Consider the following 19,507-nt stretch of genomic DNA (forward strand, 5'->3'; position numbering starts at 1 on the left):
AATTTCTTAAGCTGTTGATCACAATGCCTGACATTATTTCCAGTATATTTCAAGGTAAAAAATTACTTTTGGGATTTAAATTTTTCCAGAGCTTTTATTCACACTCTTTTCTTAAATATTTTCAGTATAATTAAAAACTATATTAAAAAAAAGTCAAGCTACAAAACACATGATATAACTTGCGTCATCCTGATTTAGCTCACTGAAGCTTTTTCACTGGATTTGGCAAACAGTCCATTCATTGGAAGCTTGAACATTTAACTTCAGTCTCAACAGCCACCATCTAATAAAAAGACTAAATTTTGCATCCAAAATTTGACAATGACTGATGAAGTTTGCCTTTGAATTAGACTTGTCAAACTTGAGGACTCCAGAACTCTTAGGATACAAGAGTCCAAACAATCTTAACCCCATTTAATTTATGTAGCTAGCTGCATTAACATCAGCTTTCTGTCACTGATTTTCCTTATTTTTATCAAAGCCTTGTTCGTAAGCTCCATGGTTTCATCCCACTTGTTTTTCTCAGGGCTTGTGTATGTCACCAAGTTCTCAGTATACTGCAAGATTGACTTCAAAAACCTACAAGAAATAAAATCAAAGAAGAAAAAATCATTAAAGGATTTAAAAAGAAAAACAGTAACAACAAAGAAATCTCTGTGTCTGATTTAAAGCTGCTAATATCTCCAAATTTCCCTCAGGATGATCAATACATTAAGATTTCTTCTACTTCTGGAAGAGAACCACTCCCTCATTCTCACAGGAAGAAATTATGATTTTCAGAACTGCAATTAAACGCTGCCATAGAAAGAATGCAGTAACAAAATGTGTGATAGAATTTTTCCCAAATGGTTTCCTTTCCTTTCTCAGCCAAATGTTTCACCACGCCTACGGTCTCTACAGGATTTACATTACAGATCAAAAAGGAATGTGTACAACTTCCTGTTTTCATAAAGTAAATCTTATATACTCACTTTAGATACTGCTGATAATCAAAAGGGTTCTTCTTACAAACCAAATGAACGTTGACTAGTTCCAGAGTAATCAACACTAAGATGAGCCGCAACACCGGAGACAACAATTTAATGCTAGAAAGAAGCAAAAATATTTTAAATAATGAAACAAACTAAAACCAAATCAAAGAGAAATCATCAATATAAAAAATTCTTCAGACTTCTGCATCCATCCTAAACAGCTGGAGATTGCATAGTGGCACGGCAGAAGACTATGAAGTGTCCTTCGGCAAAGGGCAGAGCAAATATCAAAACTATGAATGAAGAGTAGAAATTATGAAACCTCAAGAAGAGGAGGGGAAAAAAAAAACCAAAAACCACATACAGTTAGAAACTTCACCATCACCCATTACTCCACAGATAACAAAGTGGAGTTCAACTGAATTGCAGATACGTATCGTTGTCAGTTTAAACTATGTTTCTTAAATAACATGGTTAACATTTTTAGGAACATAACCTGGCCAAGAATACAATATTTACAGTTTTCCCAGTTTTTTAAGTAGATTCATAAATCCCTAGAGAACACTTCTGAATCAGAACAAAATTAATGGAATGCTAAACAATCTCTCTTCTATTTTTAAAGATGCTGACCCAGGTATAATGATAAAAAGTGGCAGAATTAAAGTAGGCAGAGTCTTCAAATCAGTTTAACTTACTGCATTCAGATAAAACTTAAATGGCATTTATATGCTTAAATAGGAAAAGCTAGCAACTAAAAACCACAATCTAACATTTAAATGACACTTTTATTTGAAAGCCTATAATTTACAGTGAAGTTATCTAGCAATGCTAAAAATACCCATTAAATTATTCTCCAATTTGAGATTTTCTTGTTATTTCAATATTACTACATAATAGAAATCTGGGTTGGCACTTAACTCTGAAATAGTTAACAAGAACACATAAACACTGTTGCCTTTAAACTTCTAAGACAAACCACTGAAAGCTAGCAACAGCAGCATGCAGCCACTCTCTCATAAACCTAATCACAAAGTAAAGAAAATCCACCAGCCAACCTGTTCAACATTCGTAGATAGTTATGCCTCTGGCGAGAACGTAGAGTCTTGTTCATCCACTGTTCGTATCTCAACTCAGTGCTGGCAATAACTTGTTCAGACACTTGATGGCACTGCGTGCTTATTTTACGGAGTACCACCAATAGTTCCAGAACAGGTCGCGGAGAATAAAGTGTGCAAATACGCATATCACAAAGTTCAATCAACAGCCTCAAAAACAGGAAGGAATTGTTAATTTCAATCTTATGTTAGCTGGATTTAACATGAGATACATCTCATATTCGGTGTGGTTTGATTTTTGATGTTTTAACTCAGAAAACCTAGAAACAGATTACTCTTACCTCACGACTGAAAAAGAGCAAGGACCTATGTAGCAGGGCCAGTGACTGTTCTCTATCACTTCACTGAATATACACACAAAACTGCTGGTGATGAATATGTTTCCCATTTCAGACCAAAGAAATACAACCACAATAAACAAAACTGCCTGGCTGAAACGGTATACTGAACACATCAAATCACAGCAGGGCTGTGGTTGAAGCCTCCCACCATCGTTCAATTCACAATGAATTAACATCCACCATAATAAAACTCGCTCAAAAAAAAATGGTATTAATTAGTACTCCCATTAGTGTGTGGTCTTTCTGCTGGGCAGAACAAGCAGCAGACTTAACATTTTGTAAAATGCAGGTGGTGAGGCCATTGTTTTAATCAATACCATACCAGATTACGCTTCGTTAAAGCATCCAAATATCTTTCTGCTGTCATATTCTAACCTGCTAACCTAATGTGTCACACATCACTACACCCTGTTCTTACAGAAATGTTTCTTAATCTCCTTCATGCTCAAATTATCTCTGAGACAGAAAAATGTTAATGACTAAAAGTGATAAAGGCAGAAAATTCTAAAAATTGTTTTAACACTTTAGCAATTAGCCTTCTTTTTCATAAAAGAGAAAAGTGCAGATTGGTAGGAAACAGAAGGCACACATGCTACATAAGTAGAGCAACAGGTAAAAATCCTCTTTGCTCTACCCTGCCCACACTTAATGGGTCTGATTAGGAGAGTGTTGTTCCAACATAGTCATTCAGTCATGGGACTCTTAAGAAAGCACCAGTTAGAAGTCAAATTGTTTTGACCATTATTCCAAGTCAGATGTAATTGGAAATAACATACCTCCAAGCCTGACAAGTATAACAAGATATCTTCTATTTCAAATCTTGACACTAAAGCGTGTAAGAACAGAATTATGTAGCGGCATGTTACTATTTTAAGTGCCATGCACACCTGTGACACCAAGCACATCAAAATGAATTCCTGATGCAGTTTTAGCCCACAAAACAGATTCAAAACAACTTAATCTAGTCAGTGCATAAATGTTTAAAAATTTTGCTTCCCCAGTCTGAAAGAAAAATGGTTATTTTCTTCATGCTAATTTCCAAGTAAAATCTCTACTGTAATAATGTTCCAAATCTACGATGTCTCATCTTCATTTTGAAGAAGATGTTCAGCTGCATTCTTAAGATTTTTAGATTCAATCAGCAGCAACATTAGAAAACTGCATGCAATATCTCAAATATCATTCTAAAACCAGGGAAACGAATAACTTAGGTTTGAGAGTTCTTGTGTTCTGCTGCATGTAGAAGCCAACAGCGGGAACAGGGAGGACATCAAACTCACCTCTCTGTTAGGACACTGTTGATTGGATCATCTGAACTATAGCAATTCTGGGGCATATATTGCTGCAACTGAGATATAATTTCAGATATCATCAAAATTAAAGTACTAGCTTCAGCATTTCCTTCCAACCTTAAAAACAAAACAAAAAATAAGATTTGACATGATAAAACTATGTAGCACTTACTATTTCTCAAATGGCATAGATTAAAATGCAGATTTTTTGGATAGCAGTGTATTCAATGTCCACTCTCACTCTCTGATATTACGGTTCTTTTCCCTCCACCTTATAAGCATGATTTTCTTCCTCCAGCTAAATCCAACCTTTTCTCACTTTCAACAGTCTTCTGAACCCCTCAAATCTCTATTCAAAACCCTCCGTATCAAAATCCTGCAGCATATTGAGTATGTGCTAGATGTGTTGAATTTTCACCTCTCAGCTCTAAAGAAGTAAAATTACCTCCAGTGATACTATTAATGACTTCCTCCTTTTCAAATTACAAAAGAATGTTACATTCTTTTTCTAAGTAAAAATTCTTCCACTGATTTGGTTACCAAGCCCCTTTCAGAATAAGCAATTATTTTGTTTTACATCTCGTGAGCCATCTTTTTATTATTATTATTGTGATGGACTCAAGCTCTAGTTTAACTTTCTAACAGCCCCTTCAGCATCTCTTCAGAAATAGGAGTCACTAACTATATGTTTCAGATGTCTTCTCATTCCCTTCAAGTTAGCACACTCTTCACAGTTTTTATAGTATCTGTACTGATGTGTATAGCACAGATTAAGCTAAAAAGAACAAAGGGGTCTTCTCACAACCCCTCTAGTGTCTATCATCTTCCTAGTAAAGTATTTGAAGAGACATTTCACCATCTCTATTCCCATTCTTCATAACTATTTTGATAACTTTTTTTAATAGTGTATACATACCCTTTAATCATTTGAACATGTTCCTCAGGCACTGTTGGCAATTCAGGCCATAAGTGAATGCTCTTCATACATACCATCACCTCAGAAATGTATAATAACAAATGTTATGTAAAGTGCAGCTTTTGACAGACAGGACAACATATTTTAGTTTTAGAAAAAACTGCAACAGATAGTAAGTCACTTGTTCAGTCATAATCGTGTAAACCAACATCAATTGTTAAGGTTCATGTTAGGGCAAAAAGTCTTCATGTACACTTTCATGTTAAAACATCATCTGAATAAACTAATATACTATTCTTTATTCCATTTTTTTAATATAAAAAATTAACTAACATGACTTTTGAAACATAAGGTTTGAATGGCGTCAAAAATGAAAAACACCAAGTATGTCTACCACAATCTCAAATCAATAGAGGAACACCTTTAAACAGTTCAATAATTCATAAACTGATGAGCAGAGAACTACCACAACACTCAAAAGAAGATTTTGCTATGACAGAATCTTAATCAGCTAGCTTTCATACAATAAAAACCTTAGTTATAGCCTAATCCAAGATTCCTAGAGATATGACCAAACCAAGTGTTCCTGATCTAAGAAAGCACAAGATTACGTAAACTACAGAACAGCAAACATTCCAGTAAGAATAAAGCTATTCAGTGATCTAGAGCACAAACACAGCACCAACTACATCAACAGGAGTGTGCTTGATGACATCTCATTTTAGCATCTGTAAACTCCTGTAAATTCTAAAAGTCAAAAGTAAAAAGCTCATTAAAAAACAAGTAAGATTTTAACTTTTTAGGACAATCAAAGCATGAAGACAACAATTAGACCAGTTTTAAGGACTAACAATTTTAAGGACTGAAATGCTTTCAAAATTAGAAGTACTTACCTGTTTCTTGAGTCGGGAAATCGGATGAAATCGAGAACGGTAGCAACTTGCACAGTTCATCAGTGGTTTTATGACCACGTGTTCCTGATTTACAAAATCATAGACAATACATCACAGTTTCTTCAAACTGTCCTAATCATGTGCAGACCTAGACTTATACCTAATTTTATGCAAGCCACCTATCGTACTAAGTCAATAAAGACTTGTGAATGTCTGAGGGCTGAAAGCAGTCATCAGCACAGTGAGTGTTTAAAGCTTAATTTCTTTGACACATTTTAGCTATGAAACCTAGCAGCAGCTGATGGAAAAGCAACCAAGTATTGTCTCAATGTAGCAGCATGCAATATATCTTAGAAACTAAAAAGAGCTGCAACTAATAAACGGAAGATCTACCTCACAGGTTGCTGTATGATATTGAAAGAAGTAATCACAAATATTAAGAGGAAATTGGGGGGGAGCAAATATAATAATTGCTACTTTTGAGAAACATGTATTGCTAGACAAAGTGTGTTCACAAATTCACGGTATAGAGGGCGAATACAAATCACACCTCCCTTAGTGAGACACCATTATTTATAGTGTCTCAGAGAAAGAAAATCTGAGATACTACACACCTCAGTGGCTGAGCTACAGCTGTTCTATGTGGAAGGATATCTACGAGCTATGGGACACGTGAACAATCCAGCCTTTCCAGAGAACTTGGGCTGGGAGACATTGGAACTACAGAGAGCGTAAACAACTTCAGGTGCAGGACAAGATACAGACGCCATTAATGACGCAGTTTTAATTTCTTGAAGAAGATGGGTGTGGACGTGTATGAAAGTACGTGAATGTGACTCGCAGTGTGGCCAATCATGTTGGACTATGGGTTGTTGTTTGCGATGTAGCTTATCAGCGTTTACCGGGCGTGGACAAGGGTTATAAATTACGCTGGAAACACGGAAATAAAGGTTCACTTGTTAGATCACATTGATTGTGTCAGTGGCCTCTTTCAGCTCCCGCAGTTCTACACACCTTTTGGCTAATTCAGCAGATAAACAGGCTAGGTACTGATACAAATTGACAAATAAAATTAAGTGGAATCATTGTAAATTATGGATCAACCATGTGAATGAGGAGTGGTTAAGCAAACAAATCAAGGTACATAAGAAAGGGTAATCTTTTGGAAAACTTTCTGTACTTATTTCATTACAAAACTAGAAAAAACTCACATACTTTCACAATTTTTTACTTGGAGGAATATTTCATTTCCACAAGAAGCTGCTGTCAAGAAAGATTCAGTCATAAGGCTCTCTAAAATCAGATTTGACATCCAAAACAACTGAAAAAAATATGAGAGCATAATATTGATCCCTACCTTAAAAGCACACATGTCCTCATCTGAGAACCTGCAGAGAAGGGTAATTGCAAATGCAACTAACTGATTAGCTACTTCTCTAGGAAACGCTTCTAGATCGATCTCTCCATGGCTTAAACGATCTCTTATACGTGGACCCTCCTGGTGGCTCAAGAAATCCCAAAGAAATTCCTGTGGAAACACACACCAAGTGTATAGAATTCTATGTGTATTCATATACAATAGAATATATTCAGCGTATAGAATACCTTTGAAAGGTAAGTATGCGATCATTTCTATAGGAAAGGGGCATTTAGTTGGTCTGAAAAGCAATGCAACTTACACTTGTGGGGAAAAAATAAAAAAAAGAAGAAAAAAAGAAGTGCAACTCGTCCATTTGGGTAGCTTCTGAGGAAGTTCAAAACTAACATAATGCTATTTCGTGAGAGGTAACAACAGATTTCCTTCAGCTTTGTGCCCCAAGACCTCCACAGTCCTACTGCCTCTGGCAATACGACGATAAACTCAGGTGTCTCCTACAGTCTCAAAAGGCCTCTAAACTCAACACTGCTAGTCTTCATGTTCACTGTCTGTTCGGGTGGCAAGATGCAGGGTGTGCTCTGGTAGGTTTGCAGCTACAGTTTTGTGCCATCTGCCCAGGTAGTATAAGATGTGTCCCAGAAGCAATCAGAATTGAATTTTAACTTTCCCTGTATGAGGCATCAGGGTTTTTTCTGCTCTGTTCAGCTGATCTTCAGAAGTCTAAAGAAAAATACCTGAGACTTCTATGTTTCAGAAAGAAAGACAGTCTTATAACCTGGCCCACTATATCTTGTCATGTACTACTTCGTATCCTTCACAATGAAAAGGGTAACCAGCTTCTGGTTCTAAGCTGCTGGAGATGAGCTATGTGAAATAAAAGAGTATAAGGCATGAACATGAATATATTACTAAATTTAAAAACAAACAAAAGAAAACAACAACAAGAAAAAAAATAACAAAGCCAAAACTGAATGACAAAACTTTCAAAACACTTGCCATGGCAGGTTCCTCAAGAACTGCAGGAAGCTGGTTGACTTCCTCATTATCTAAACGCTTTGCCAGCATCTAGAAAAAAGTTATTTGAATAGAAACATACCATTGAAAGCCAAACAATCAAAGAAAAAACACCAACTAAAGTAATCAGTTTCCCTAATTTTAAGCAATTACTTCTGCCATTCAAGAATCAAGGTGCCTAATTATTACTGACAGACAATTTGAGACAATTCAAGAGTTTTGTAAATTGAGGATTTCTGCTTGTGACGTTTACTTGTATTTATTTTGAATAACTGAATCTAGGAAAAATGACAGAATGTTTGTTTCTGGGACATGAAGAATTTTAAGATAAAAATACTCAGAAGAAATTACAGTTTGTTCATTAAAATTTGTATTTATTTTGATATTTTCTGGGGATTGTGAATTTAAAATTTAAAATTCCATCATCTTCTATTTGGAAAAATCTAGAAATAACGTCTTATCCAACACAATAAAGTGCTTTCTGGTCTCTAGTAATGGGAAACATGCATGCGCTTAAATTCTGACCTTGATAGATATTATAAAATAAGAACAAAAAAAAAAATCACAAGTACCTCATCGAAAGTGGTGTAGAGAGCAGAAGACTAGAACAAAAGACAATTAATATTTGATTTTCAAATGAAAATTATTAACTAGACATGTATACCAAACTTATATTTATTCATTTGCATGAGAGAGCAGAGGTGCGTGGAGAGCAAAAACCCCACGCTTAATGAAAAAACGGACTCTTGGATTTTGTGCCAGATATTTTAAAATAAATGTAACATGATCTACTTTCCACCCTAAACTACTGTTTCTGAACACTAACCTTCAAGTACTTTTTCAGATCTCTTTTACTGGCAGACATCTTTACAAAAAGGTAAGAGGCATTCATGAAACTCTACTGGAAATAATTTTCCACAATTGATTGAAAAATTTTAGGATGAAATCTGCAAATGTTCAGACACTACACTGCTATAATAACTATTTTGCAAATATTGTTACCACTAACTCATAACTGAATTTAGACAGAAATTTTACCTCAGCTGTTAGCAATCGGTTTGGACATTTATTAGTTGTAGTGAAGAGCAATCTAAGTCCAACTTCCAGCTGAGGAAGTAAGAGAATCATACAGTCAGCAAACCTGAAAAAAATAACAGAGTTACCCAGAGTTTTTCCCCCTTATAAATACAATCCAAATGAAAGTTAGAGCCATTGCAGAGTTACACTCTCAGACCAAAATTCCTTTGTAATGCACTTCGTAAATAAAAAATAAATGACTACCTGTGCCAAACAGAAGCTGACCACCGAATTCAAATCAGCTCAGAGAAGAGAATAACTTACAAAAAGCTGGAGCATGGGAGAGGAAAACAAAGCAATGTACTTTTTTCTTTTCAAACTAAAAATCTTAATATCTGAAGATTTGTTTCCACCTGCTTTGTAAAACTCTCCTTTTTAGCTACATCTGCAATAGTTCTTTTTAAGTTTCTAAATATAGTTTACAATCCTCGTTGGCACAAAACAAAAGTACTAAGTCCACAAACTTTCTGAGATACCACCACAACAATGCATAATTATATGTTGTTATGCAACAGATTTAGCAAAAACCTTTGGAATCTACAAATGCTGCTATTTAATATATTCTTTTTATATTCTATTTAAAAAATAATTATAAAAAAAAAAAAATAAATCGACTGTTACCTGCTTTGCTTGAAAGCTGTTAAAGCAGCCATCCAAAATGGTAACATTGTTTTTAATACAAAACTGGACAATTTTACTAGGTCTTCAGCTATGGAAAGTGTTTCATGATTAAGATCTGCAAGTTAGCAAAACAACATTGATAAACTACACACATTCTATGGTTTACTAATTAATTCTCAATATTTCATTGAAAATACAAGATTATTTCAGCCTTTTTAAAGGGAGACTTAAAAGTGATCAAATTTATTTGAACTATGCAAGTACAATGGTAGTCATGTTTAAGATCAGAAATTGAGTTTGTAGGATTGCCTTTTTAGTGATAATATAAAATTACAGAGTAGAAACAGTTAAAAAGTCGTGGCTGCTTTTTACTGATACTAAAATACAACACAGCAACTGGAGACAGCTTCTGTTGAGTTGTTCTCCACCTACTCCAAATACTTTTAAAAAGTGTAATATATATTAATCACTTCAATTTAGTAAGAATCAGTACAGTATTATGAACATTTGAACATGAGCACATTGTTCCGACTACCAATTTTCTGTGCTGACATTGAGCATGATTAATTAACACTTCATACTTCAATGCTACCATATAATGAAATTCACACTATAAATATCTTACCCAAGAGAAAGCTTAAAATGGTAAGTGCAACTTGATTGTAGTAGGTGTTTTTTCAAAGCAAATCAACAGCTATGGGATTTATACTACGTGATAATTAGAGTGTACTTGCTTGATTTGGTTCCCAAAAGCCCTGTCTCAGTTCTGTGAACAGACATTCCCCTGGCAAACTGATTTTAGAATCATAGAATGTATTGGGTCGGAAGGGCCCACTAAAGGCCATCTAGTCCAGCCCCCCTACAATAAGCACAGACATCTCTAACTTGGTCAGGTTGCTCAGAGCCCCATCAAGCCTGACCTTGAATGTCTCCAGGGATAGGGCTTCCACTACCTCTCTGGGCAACCTGTTTCAGTGATCCACCACTCTCATACTAAAGAACTTTTTCCTAATGTCCAACCTAAATCTACCCTTTTCTAGCTTAAAACGATTACCCCTCACCCTATTGCTACAAACCCTTGTGAACAGTCCCTCCCCAGCCTTCTTATAGGCCCCTTTCAGGTATTGGAAGGTCGCTATACGGTCCCCCCAGCCTTCTCTTCTCCAGGCTGAACAACCACAACCCTCTCAGCCTGTCCTCACAGGAGAGGTGCTCTAGCCTCTGATCATTTTCGTGGCCCTCCTCTGGACCCACTCCAACAGGTCCACATCCTTCTTGTGTTGGGGGCTCCAGAGCTGAACTCAGCAATCCAGGTGGGGTCTCAGGGCAGAGTAGAGGGGCAGAATCATCTCTCTTGACCTGCTGGCCACACTTCTTTTGATGCAGCCCAGGATGCGATTGGCCTGTTCTGGGCTGCAATTGCGCGTTGGTGCCTCATGTCCAGCTTCTCACCCACCAGTACCCCCAAGTCTTTTTCCACAGGGCTGCTCTCTAGCCTGCCTTCTCCCAGCCTGTATTGATACCAGCAGTTGCTCCGGCCCAGGTGCAGGAACCTGCACTTGGCCTCGTTGAACCTGATGAGGTTCACCTGGGCCCACCTCTCCAGCCTGTCCAGGTCCCCCTGGATGGCATCCTGTCCCTCTGTCATATCGACTGCACCACCCAGCTTGGTGCCATCAGCAAACTTGCTGAGGCTGCACTCAATGTCACTGTCAATATCATTGATGAAGATATTAAACACCACTGGTCCCAGTACGGACCCCTGAGGGACACCACTTGTCACCATTTTCCATTTGGACATCGAGCCATTGACCACTACTCTCTGGATGCAACCATCCAGTCAATTCCTTATCCAGTCTACTCATCAAATCCATATCTCTTTAACTTAGAAAGAAGGATGTGGTGGGGGACCATGTCAAACGCCTTGCAGAAGCCCAGATAGATGACATCCGTAGCTCTTCCCTTGTCCACTGATGCAGTCACTCCATTGTGAAAAGTTGGTCTAAGTTGGTCAGGCAGGATGTGCTCCGAGTAAAGCCATGCTGACTGTCTTGAATCACCTCCCTGTCCTCCATGTGCCTTAGCATAGCTTCTACGAGAATCTGTTTATGCTGATTATTTAGCACAACTGACCATTGATGCCAAGATTCCCCATATGCTGTTGTTGTGGCTTTAAAGACAGTAGGAATACAACAAAAAACCAAATAAGTAGGAATACGCCAGGGAGACGAGGAGATTTTAATCTTACACTTCAGGTCCTTCCCTGAGAAAAGCACCAGTGTACTGAAGATGTGTCACCATCCTTTACTCTGTTTCAACACTACCTTCCCTGTAAGATGCAGGGCATTCCTGCCGGGACCCTTGAAGATGGAACTCACTGACTCTGGAAAGAATTAGATTTTGTAAAGGTAAACTAGATGACTGTTACATTCTTTTCACTCTCATCAAAAAACTGGAACATACTGTTGGAAGTCTTTCAGAAGTAGTAATGTTACACTGAACACGTGTCAATGTGCTATAATTATTTTAGAATGCAGTATTTTTTGATTCAATAGTCAGTGGAACTGCCTATATATTAAAAAGTTGTCCTATAAGCATGATAGATTAATCTAATGATAATGCATACAGGTATCTTAATTAAGATTCAATCTTAGAAGTGTGGAAAATGCATTATTTTCAACAGCACTTTTGGACAATAAAAAAATACAAATATAACATAATAAAAACTTGCTAATGGTCAAATACTTGCCTGGAAATACATCAAGCTCCTCTAAACTAATGAAGGTCACATAAGGTCGATGCACTAAAATGCGTTTAGTTTGCAGAAGATACATCTGTAACAACTGACCCAATCCTGCAGTTAAAAAAAGCAGCATAGCACAATATCTAGGGAGAATACCATAATATATTAGAAAAGCTATACAACTAGATCTTTTGCAAAGAATCAACATTTGTGGGTTGGGGCAAAGCGGTTTTTTTGCTCTTTCAAAGAACATCCAAAATCTATACTTCCCATCTCTTTTGAGTAGGGGCGCTTGCTAATTAATCGCATTCACAAGCATGAAAAAGCAATGCAGAATTAGGAAAAAAGCATCACTGTATTCTCCATTGGCTGCTGTTGCTCCTTCTCCCTCCCCCATTCTTCTGCCTTTTGTTCTAAGTTATTCCTGACTGTCCTGACAGACAATGAACAAGGTTTCAAAAAAAAAAAGACCTTAAGCTTTCTTGCTCTTCCTCCTAGTGAAAAAAAAAATAAATACTAGTCCTAAAACTGACCGGCTTTATAATGGCTGAAGTATCCACGGAAAGTCCCTTCCAAAAGAAGCAGCAGCAGCAGCAGGGGAAAACTGTCAGGATACTGACAGGCATTTGGATGCTTTTTTTGTGTAAAGTGGCAAGTTTTACTAACAGCTTTTAAAGCACTCTCAAGTCTGACTGGTAAGAAAATGAGATTCTTTCTGGTAACTTACTTTGCAGGAATCTCTTGTGGTGATGCAAATCCATGCCACAAAACATTACGAAGATTCAGACCATACGGAGATCCAATGAATACCCTCAGTACATTCATCTAATTAATAAAGAAAATGATTATTGCATGAAGAAATCTATTATTTATTACCTTGTATGTTTCCCTGACAGAAAATTTCAGAAGTTATTGAGAAACTACATGTCTACTGTCAAGATGACTGGCCACAGCTTGTCAGAGTACCAGCACTTCATTATTTGCAATTGCCAGTATTTGCTGAAAGGAAATCTTTCAGCTTACTCGTACATTGAATCATAGAAGTATTTTGGTCGGAAAACACCTTTAAGATCATCAAGTCCAAACATTACCCATCACTACCAAGCCCACCACTAAACCATGTCCCTAAGCACCACATCTACACGTCTTTTGAACACCTCCAGGGATGATGACTGCACCACCTCCCTGGGAGAGCTGGGGTTGTTCAGCCTGGAGAAGAGAAGGCTCCAGAAAAACCTTACAGCAGCCTTCCAGTAATTAAAGGGGGGCTGCAGGAAAGGTGGGGAGGGACTCTTGATCAGGGAGGGTAGTGATAGGATGAGGGGTAACGGTTTCAAACTGAAAGAAGGGAGATTTAGGTTAGATATTAGGAAGAAATTCTTCACTGTGAGGGTGGTGAGACTGGAACAGGTTGCCTAAAGAAGCTGTGGTTGCCCCCTCCCTGTCAGTGTTCAAGGCCAGGTTGGATGGGGCTTTGAGCAACCTGGTCTGGTGGAAGGTGTCCCTGCCCATGGCAGAGGGGTTGGAACGGGGTGATCTTTAAGGTTCCTTCCAACCCAAACCATTCTGTGATTCTATGATTTTTGCCATATATCCCCCAGACTGTAACATGTATAAAGTGAAATTTTTTCCAATATATTACAGAATCTGCAAACTCTTCTTCAGTGCAAGCAAAGGCTCTGCTTAGAAACCTGCCATTTGGCAAGAAGAAAACTAGCTTAGTATTTATTATTTATTTCAAAACTATGCACTTACTACAGCTTGTCCAAAGACAACTGCAAGCTCCTCAGAAGCAAGCAAGTCTCTTAGAAGGAAAGGGCAATCTTTACCAATCAGTAAATATACCTATTAAAAAAAGTGAAGCAGGTAACAGTATATTTTGTATTTCAAACATACAAACTTGACTGTTTCACTCAGTAACCATTTTCACTATTGTAAAAACACTAAGCAAACAAACCACACCAAATCCTTAAAAAGGCTTTAAATTCTGTAATTTCATGAAAAATTAAAATTTACAGAATATATCAAGGGAAGAGTGGATATCCTACTCAATGTTCCCATAGTTAGGCTTTTCAGAGTGTCTCTACAGATACTGCTCTTCAAGGAAAAAAAAAAAAAAAAAGTGAAGCACAATAAGAACATGTAATTAAGGGAATAAACTCCACCCAGGACACCATACTTCATTCTTACCCTAGAAATCTATAGGGTCTGTCATTGTTATAGGAAGGAGACTTGTGGTTTGTCTTTTGACTCTGGCTGTTCCTTAAACTAGATTTTATCCTAAGTGGGCAATCTCAGCATCTCTAGTCTCATCTGCTATGAAGCCTCCCATTCTTTGTATTCTCCCCCACCATTTTTTCCAATCTTTGGTAATTTCTCATTACTTCAACATTTACCACCCCCCATACTTGGTTAATTTGTTTGTCTACGTGTGAATTAACCCCTTGTTCTTTCTCTGGTATTTCCTTCTCCAGAGCTCCTCATAGACATTTAACAACCACCTATTTTATCTTATCTGTGGGCAACACACCCCAGCAGAAAAGCCTCTTAAAATAGCTGTTGCTCCCTTCTCCCTAACCTGCATGCCCATAAGCAGTGGTGGCATCTGTTTGTGTGGTCATGCAGCGAAGCAGATCAAGGAACTGATCTAGCTGAAAAAGGCGGAAAGGCACCTGGACCAGTTCGGCTATCTAGCTTGCTACCAGGCCTTCAAATATTTGCACTCACAGAACATACAGAACGCCAGCAAACGAGGCAGATGGCTGTGAACAGACTGAACAAACTTAAGCAGTGCTATCACCAAATGCTGAGCCACAGCCTAATTCATGTTCCATCAAAAAGATTTCACAATACAAGTTTCTTAATACCAGTCAGGATTCCGAAGTCTAAATCACATCACACATGCACTCCTTGCCCATGCTGGTCATGGCACTCCTGCAGTATGACTCTTTAAACTTAACAAGAGCACATACCTCTACTAACTACTACAGGGTAAACGAAAGAGGGAATGTGTTAACAAGACAAATGTTCAGGACTACAAGACGGATCCCAGATCTATCCAGCTTATCAGCCAGTTCAAGAATTTAAGTTGTTAGCTGATTTCTAGATGTTTTTGCAGCACGAGACTTGTGCTGAAGCATTTAGATGTACACTGTGAACAGAGCTCTGAGGAAAGAAGTTATCTAGCAGTCCATTTCCCGCTGCATGCTCCTGCCTGTCCTCACAGAAGTTACTACATCATCAGATCTTCTGCGGAAGGTATGGTGCTCCCTGTTTCAGTTAAATAAAGCAGAGTAACAAAGACCTACTATATGTACACTGATTAAGCAAACCTCACTCTTTTTAAGTGAAATTGGTTAGTAACAGCACTCACACAAGCAACTCTACCAGCACAGGTGAAGGGGCCCCAGAAGATGTTTCCATTAGCACAACTGGAGCCAGAAAAGAATGTCTGTCCAACTCAAAATGCAGCTGGGCTATTAGCATACTACTACAGTATGGGGTAATCTCACTTTTTCAACATGCAATTAAATCCAAGAGCTCATTCCCATCTTATAAAACCAAACCTGCAATAGACTCCTCATGCTGGCACTTACATCACCCAAGGCTCGCTCCAAGCATGATGTTAGTTTCATTAAGCCAAGAGCAACTTCCGTAGTTTGTGTATATTGCAGAACATCAAATACTTCAAGAAATAACTGTATGGTGGGGGAGAGGAAGAACGTTGTGTTAAACATTCAGAAGGAAAAATCAAATTGTCAAAAGCACAGAGAAACCTAAATATTCCTCTGTGGTAGTCACTATGCAAATACAGAAAGAAAACCATGCCAAGGAGACAAAAACATAGATGTCTGGAAAGAAACTGCCCTAGAGCACCTCTTGTATTTTTAGTTGCAATACATCTAGTGCCTTACATCTATAAAAATTATCAACAATATCTTTACACAGAACAACTTGATATTAAGCACAGATTATTAGAAAAACAAAATCCTACCATCTTAGGTTAGAATAGGCCCAAAGCATCTCATGTTCTCTTTGAGTTAATTTATATAAAATCTAAGCACAAAGTCAGGAAAATTAGAAGCAACCACGTATCAGAGCAGGACAATTAGTTACAAATTCTAAGCATTTTGGTTCATTGATCTCTCTTGTGGGTTCTCACATTAAACTTCCACAAAAGGGTTCATGTGCCAAAACACAAATTGTCAACAGACATTTCCATACCTCTGTGCAGTTTGTCCAGTGGAACCATAATGCATACTGAATTACAAACCGCTCCTTCGTCAGAGATTTGAAGTGCAAATTAACAGATTCACATACCGGTCCTAATGATCGTATGCTTTTGACATAATCCACACTTTGATCTTAAATTGAAAAACAGAAGATGATTAGAGCACCAAACTTCCCAAAGGTCCAACAGTTTAAAACACACAAGGAGTAAAACCTGCTGCAGCTTATGTGCATATTTAGCACAGAGAATATTATCCAGACTATTTCAGCACAGCTAATGCACTACCATTTACCAAAAGACCACACAGATAAGATATAGAAAAGTAAAACTTCAGCGTGAAGCCAGATGAGATCGCGCACCTTATCCAAATCAAAAAACAAAACAAAACAAAAAACCTCTCCCAGTTTAACGAAAGAAAATATGGAAGCAAAGAGGATTATTATGTTCTTGCTTTGTAGAAATGGGAAAAACCTACTAAAGTACATAAATTCCACATAATCAAGCTGGAAGCTAGTGCAGGCTCAGAAGGATCAGTCAAGTTGCACCACTTACACCCTTTAAGATGAATGTGGTACCTTACAGAGTGGTATCGCTGCTCCTCTTTGGTGGGACACTTTTACATGAAAATAAATTCTTCTGATTTACTGAAAGATATTGCTTGAGGCAGAAACATGTACCATTTTTACCATCGCTGTAAATTAGTAACAGAGCTTACATGATGCAACACGGCAAATTAAAATTCAACGAGTTCAGCAGGGCATGAATACTTTGTTTTGGTTAAAACACAATTATAAACTGTTCTGCGAAGGGAAACCAAACAGTATTTCTGTATAAGCTAAAGCTGGTGAAAAAAACCCTACCAAACAAATAGAAGCAACAGTAGGTATACTGATGGCCCCAGAGTGTTTTAAATTTACTGCAAAAGGGATATAAAGAACACAACAGAAAGTAATTATGAAGTAGAGAAGCAGAACCGGACCCCTTGTGTACAAGCCCATGAAGCTGGGAACGAAGATGAACGAGGAAGCAAAGGAGAAGCTACTTATGTAGCACAGATTACATGAATCTTAGGAGCCAGCAATAACCAAATACCAAACGTGGATGAAAAATTTAAAGCTCCTTGTAGATATTAACTGTATGTACTCTAATCTGCAGCAAAGCTAATGCTGTACAGTAACAAAATGTTACAATAAGCGAGGGTTGCTAACTGTACCGAGATCCCGCATCAGTCTTAAATGTATCACTGCTACAGCAAGTAAACACTAACCTGACTCAAGGTAACACACGTGCTCTGTAACAGCTTGCCAACACACTTCACCATTTTCAGATAAAATATCATTAATATCATAGGTGTCTGTCTTCTCAAATCCAAGTTTGCATATCACATAATGCACAGGTGGAGAAAGACAAGTAGTGACCGAGTCTGACAATGCCATCTAGAACACACACACAAAAGTCGTTGCATTAAGAAAGTACATGAGAACAAAGAAAACTATTATTACAGCATACCCATAAGTACAGATACACAGATACTAATACGGCCTCTCTAAACAAGGTGTTAAGGTTTGCAATGCAACTTCCATCTATACATTTGATGAAAGGAACTCCGAGCAGAATCACCTTGTGGAAAACGGAGGGGAAGAATTGCTCCACTTGCATAACATCAGGTCAGTGTATTTCTGAATGGCTGCATCTACCGAACTGATGCCAAGGTAGATTGAAGCAAAAGATGCCAGTTTATATATAACCGCTCTGTTTCATCTCTGGGCTTGTGGGGAAACTGATGCCACTTCAAATAAAACAAGAGCTTCAGTCCTTATGACCAGCAAAATCATCGGGGGGGTGGGCATGAGAAGAACATGTGAATTCTGTATGAACTGGTAGTAATAGTAGAACAGTTTAAGCGTAAATGTTATTTGCACATTAGTCTAAATAGAAAGACAGACCGATTCAGAAGCATGCATTTAAATTAAAGAATTTGCAAAGATAGAACTGCTTATGGCAACAAGGAGGAAAAAGCTTCTGATTTAGTAAAAAAAAAAGTCACATTTCCTCATTAATCAAACAGAAGACAAACAGAAATTGCTTGAAAATGAAGTATCACAACAAACACGAAAAGATTCCACGGAAGTTAAATTAATTTTTTTTTTCTCTTTATTAGGTGGTGGAATTGACCATCACAGTATGTAATTTCTGAATTCACGGCTTCAAGGAGAAACTACATATTTGTGTGGGTAACAGCACAAAGCAAGTATGTCCGTTCCTAGAAGGTACCGGTATTAGCTGCCATCAGAAGCATCCTATCCGCTACTAAAAAATAAATATCTAAAGTGTTCACAAAACGTGTTAATTCAGTCCTTCACCTTATTTTGAGCCCACTCCCCCCCCCCGCCCCATTTCACTGCCAGGGGGCCAGAACAAAACTTGAACTACCGGAGCCACCCCGTATTGCCCGAAACAGGCCAGACGAGGAGCAGGCAGCTGACTTGCCCAGGGACGGTACGTGACCGCAGAGGCAGGGCTGCCCCCGCCCCGCCGCCCCCCGGCCGCAGCACCGGCGCTCCCCCAGGGCGCCACGCAACCACGCGGGGCCGAGGGCGGCAGCAACCCCCGGCCCAAAGCCCCTGGTGCTCCATCTCGCTCACGGGAGCCGCCACCGCACTGCCCCACCCCGCCATGGCGACCTGCTGCCCGTTACCTCCGTTACTGCCGGGCACGCCCCACTCCTGCGTCACGACGCTGTGCTGACGCACGCCGTCACGCCTGGCTCGCGCGGGAAGAGCCCCGCCTAAGCACAGGGCCGCTCCACGCCGCGGCGCGCGAAGGCGGCCTCTCGCCGCGGCCCGCGCCGGGAGCGGAGCGGGTGTGAGGGTGGCGGTAACGGCCCCGCCGCGCGCCCATCACGTGGCCTTTAG

General features: G+C 38.6%; 1 protein-coding gene across 1 annotated transcript; it reads right to left on the reverse strand.

The window, feature by feature from the left end:
* Positions 1–419: 419 nt before the first annotated feature.
* Positions 420–18,028, reverse strand: ERMARD (ER membrane associated RNA degradation). The gene is made up of 17 exons (XM_086461030.1): positions 17,860–18,028; positions 16,586–16,725; positions 15,958–16,059; positions 14,117–14,206; positions 13,089–13,186; positions 12,368–12,504; positions 9,619–9,733; positions 8,959–9,061; positions 8,493–8,522; positions 7,903–7,971; positions 6,886–7,056; positions 5,529–5,612; positions 4,636–4,715; positions 3,708–3,836; positions 2,027–2,236; positions 972–1,085; positions 420–579 (listed from the first exon to the last, which is right to left on the reverse strand). Exons 1-17 carry the CDS (start codon positions 18,026–18,028, stop codon positions 420–422), a joined length of 2,001 nt encoding a protein of 666 aa, XP_086317156.1.
* Between the last annotated feature and the right edge of the window lie 1,479 nt (positions 18,029–19,507).

Source organism: Leptosomus discolor, chromosome 2, assembly GCF_034619465.1.
Source record: "Leptosomus discolor isolate bLepDis1 chromosome 2, bLepDis1.hap2, whole genome shotgun sequence".
Taxonomy (NCBI): domain Eukaryota; kingdom Metazoa; phylum Chordata; class Aves; order Leptosomiformes; family Leptosomidae; genus Leptosomus; species Leptosomus discolor.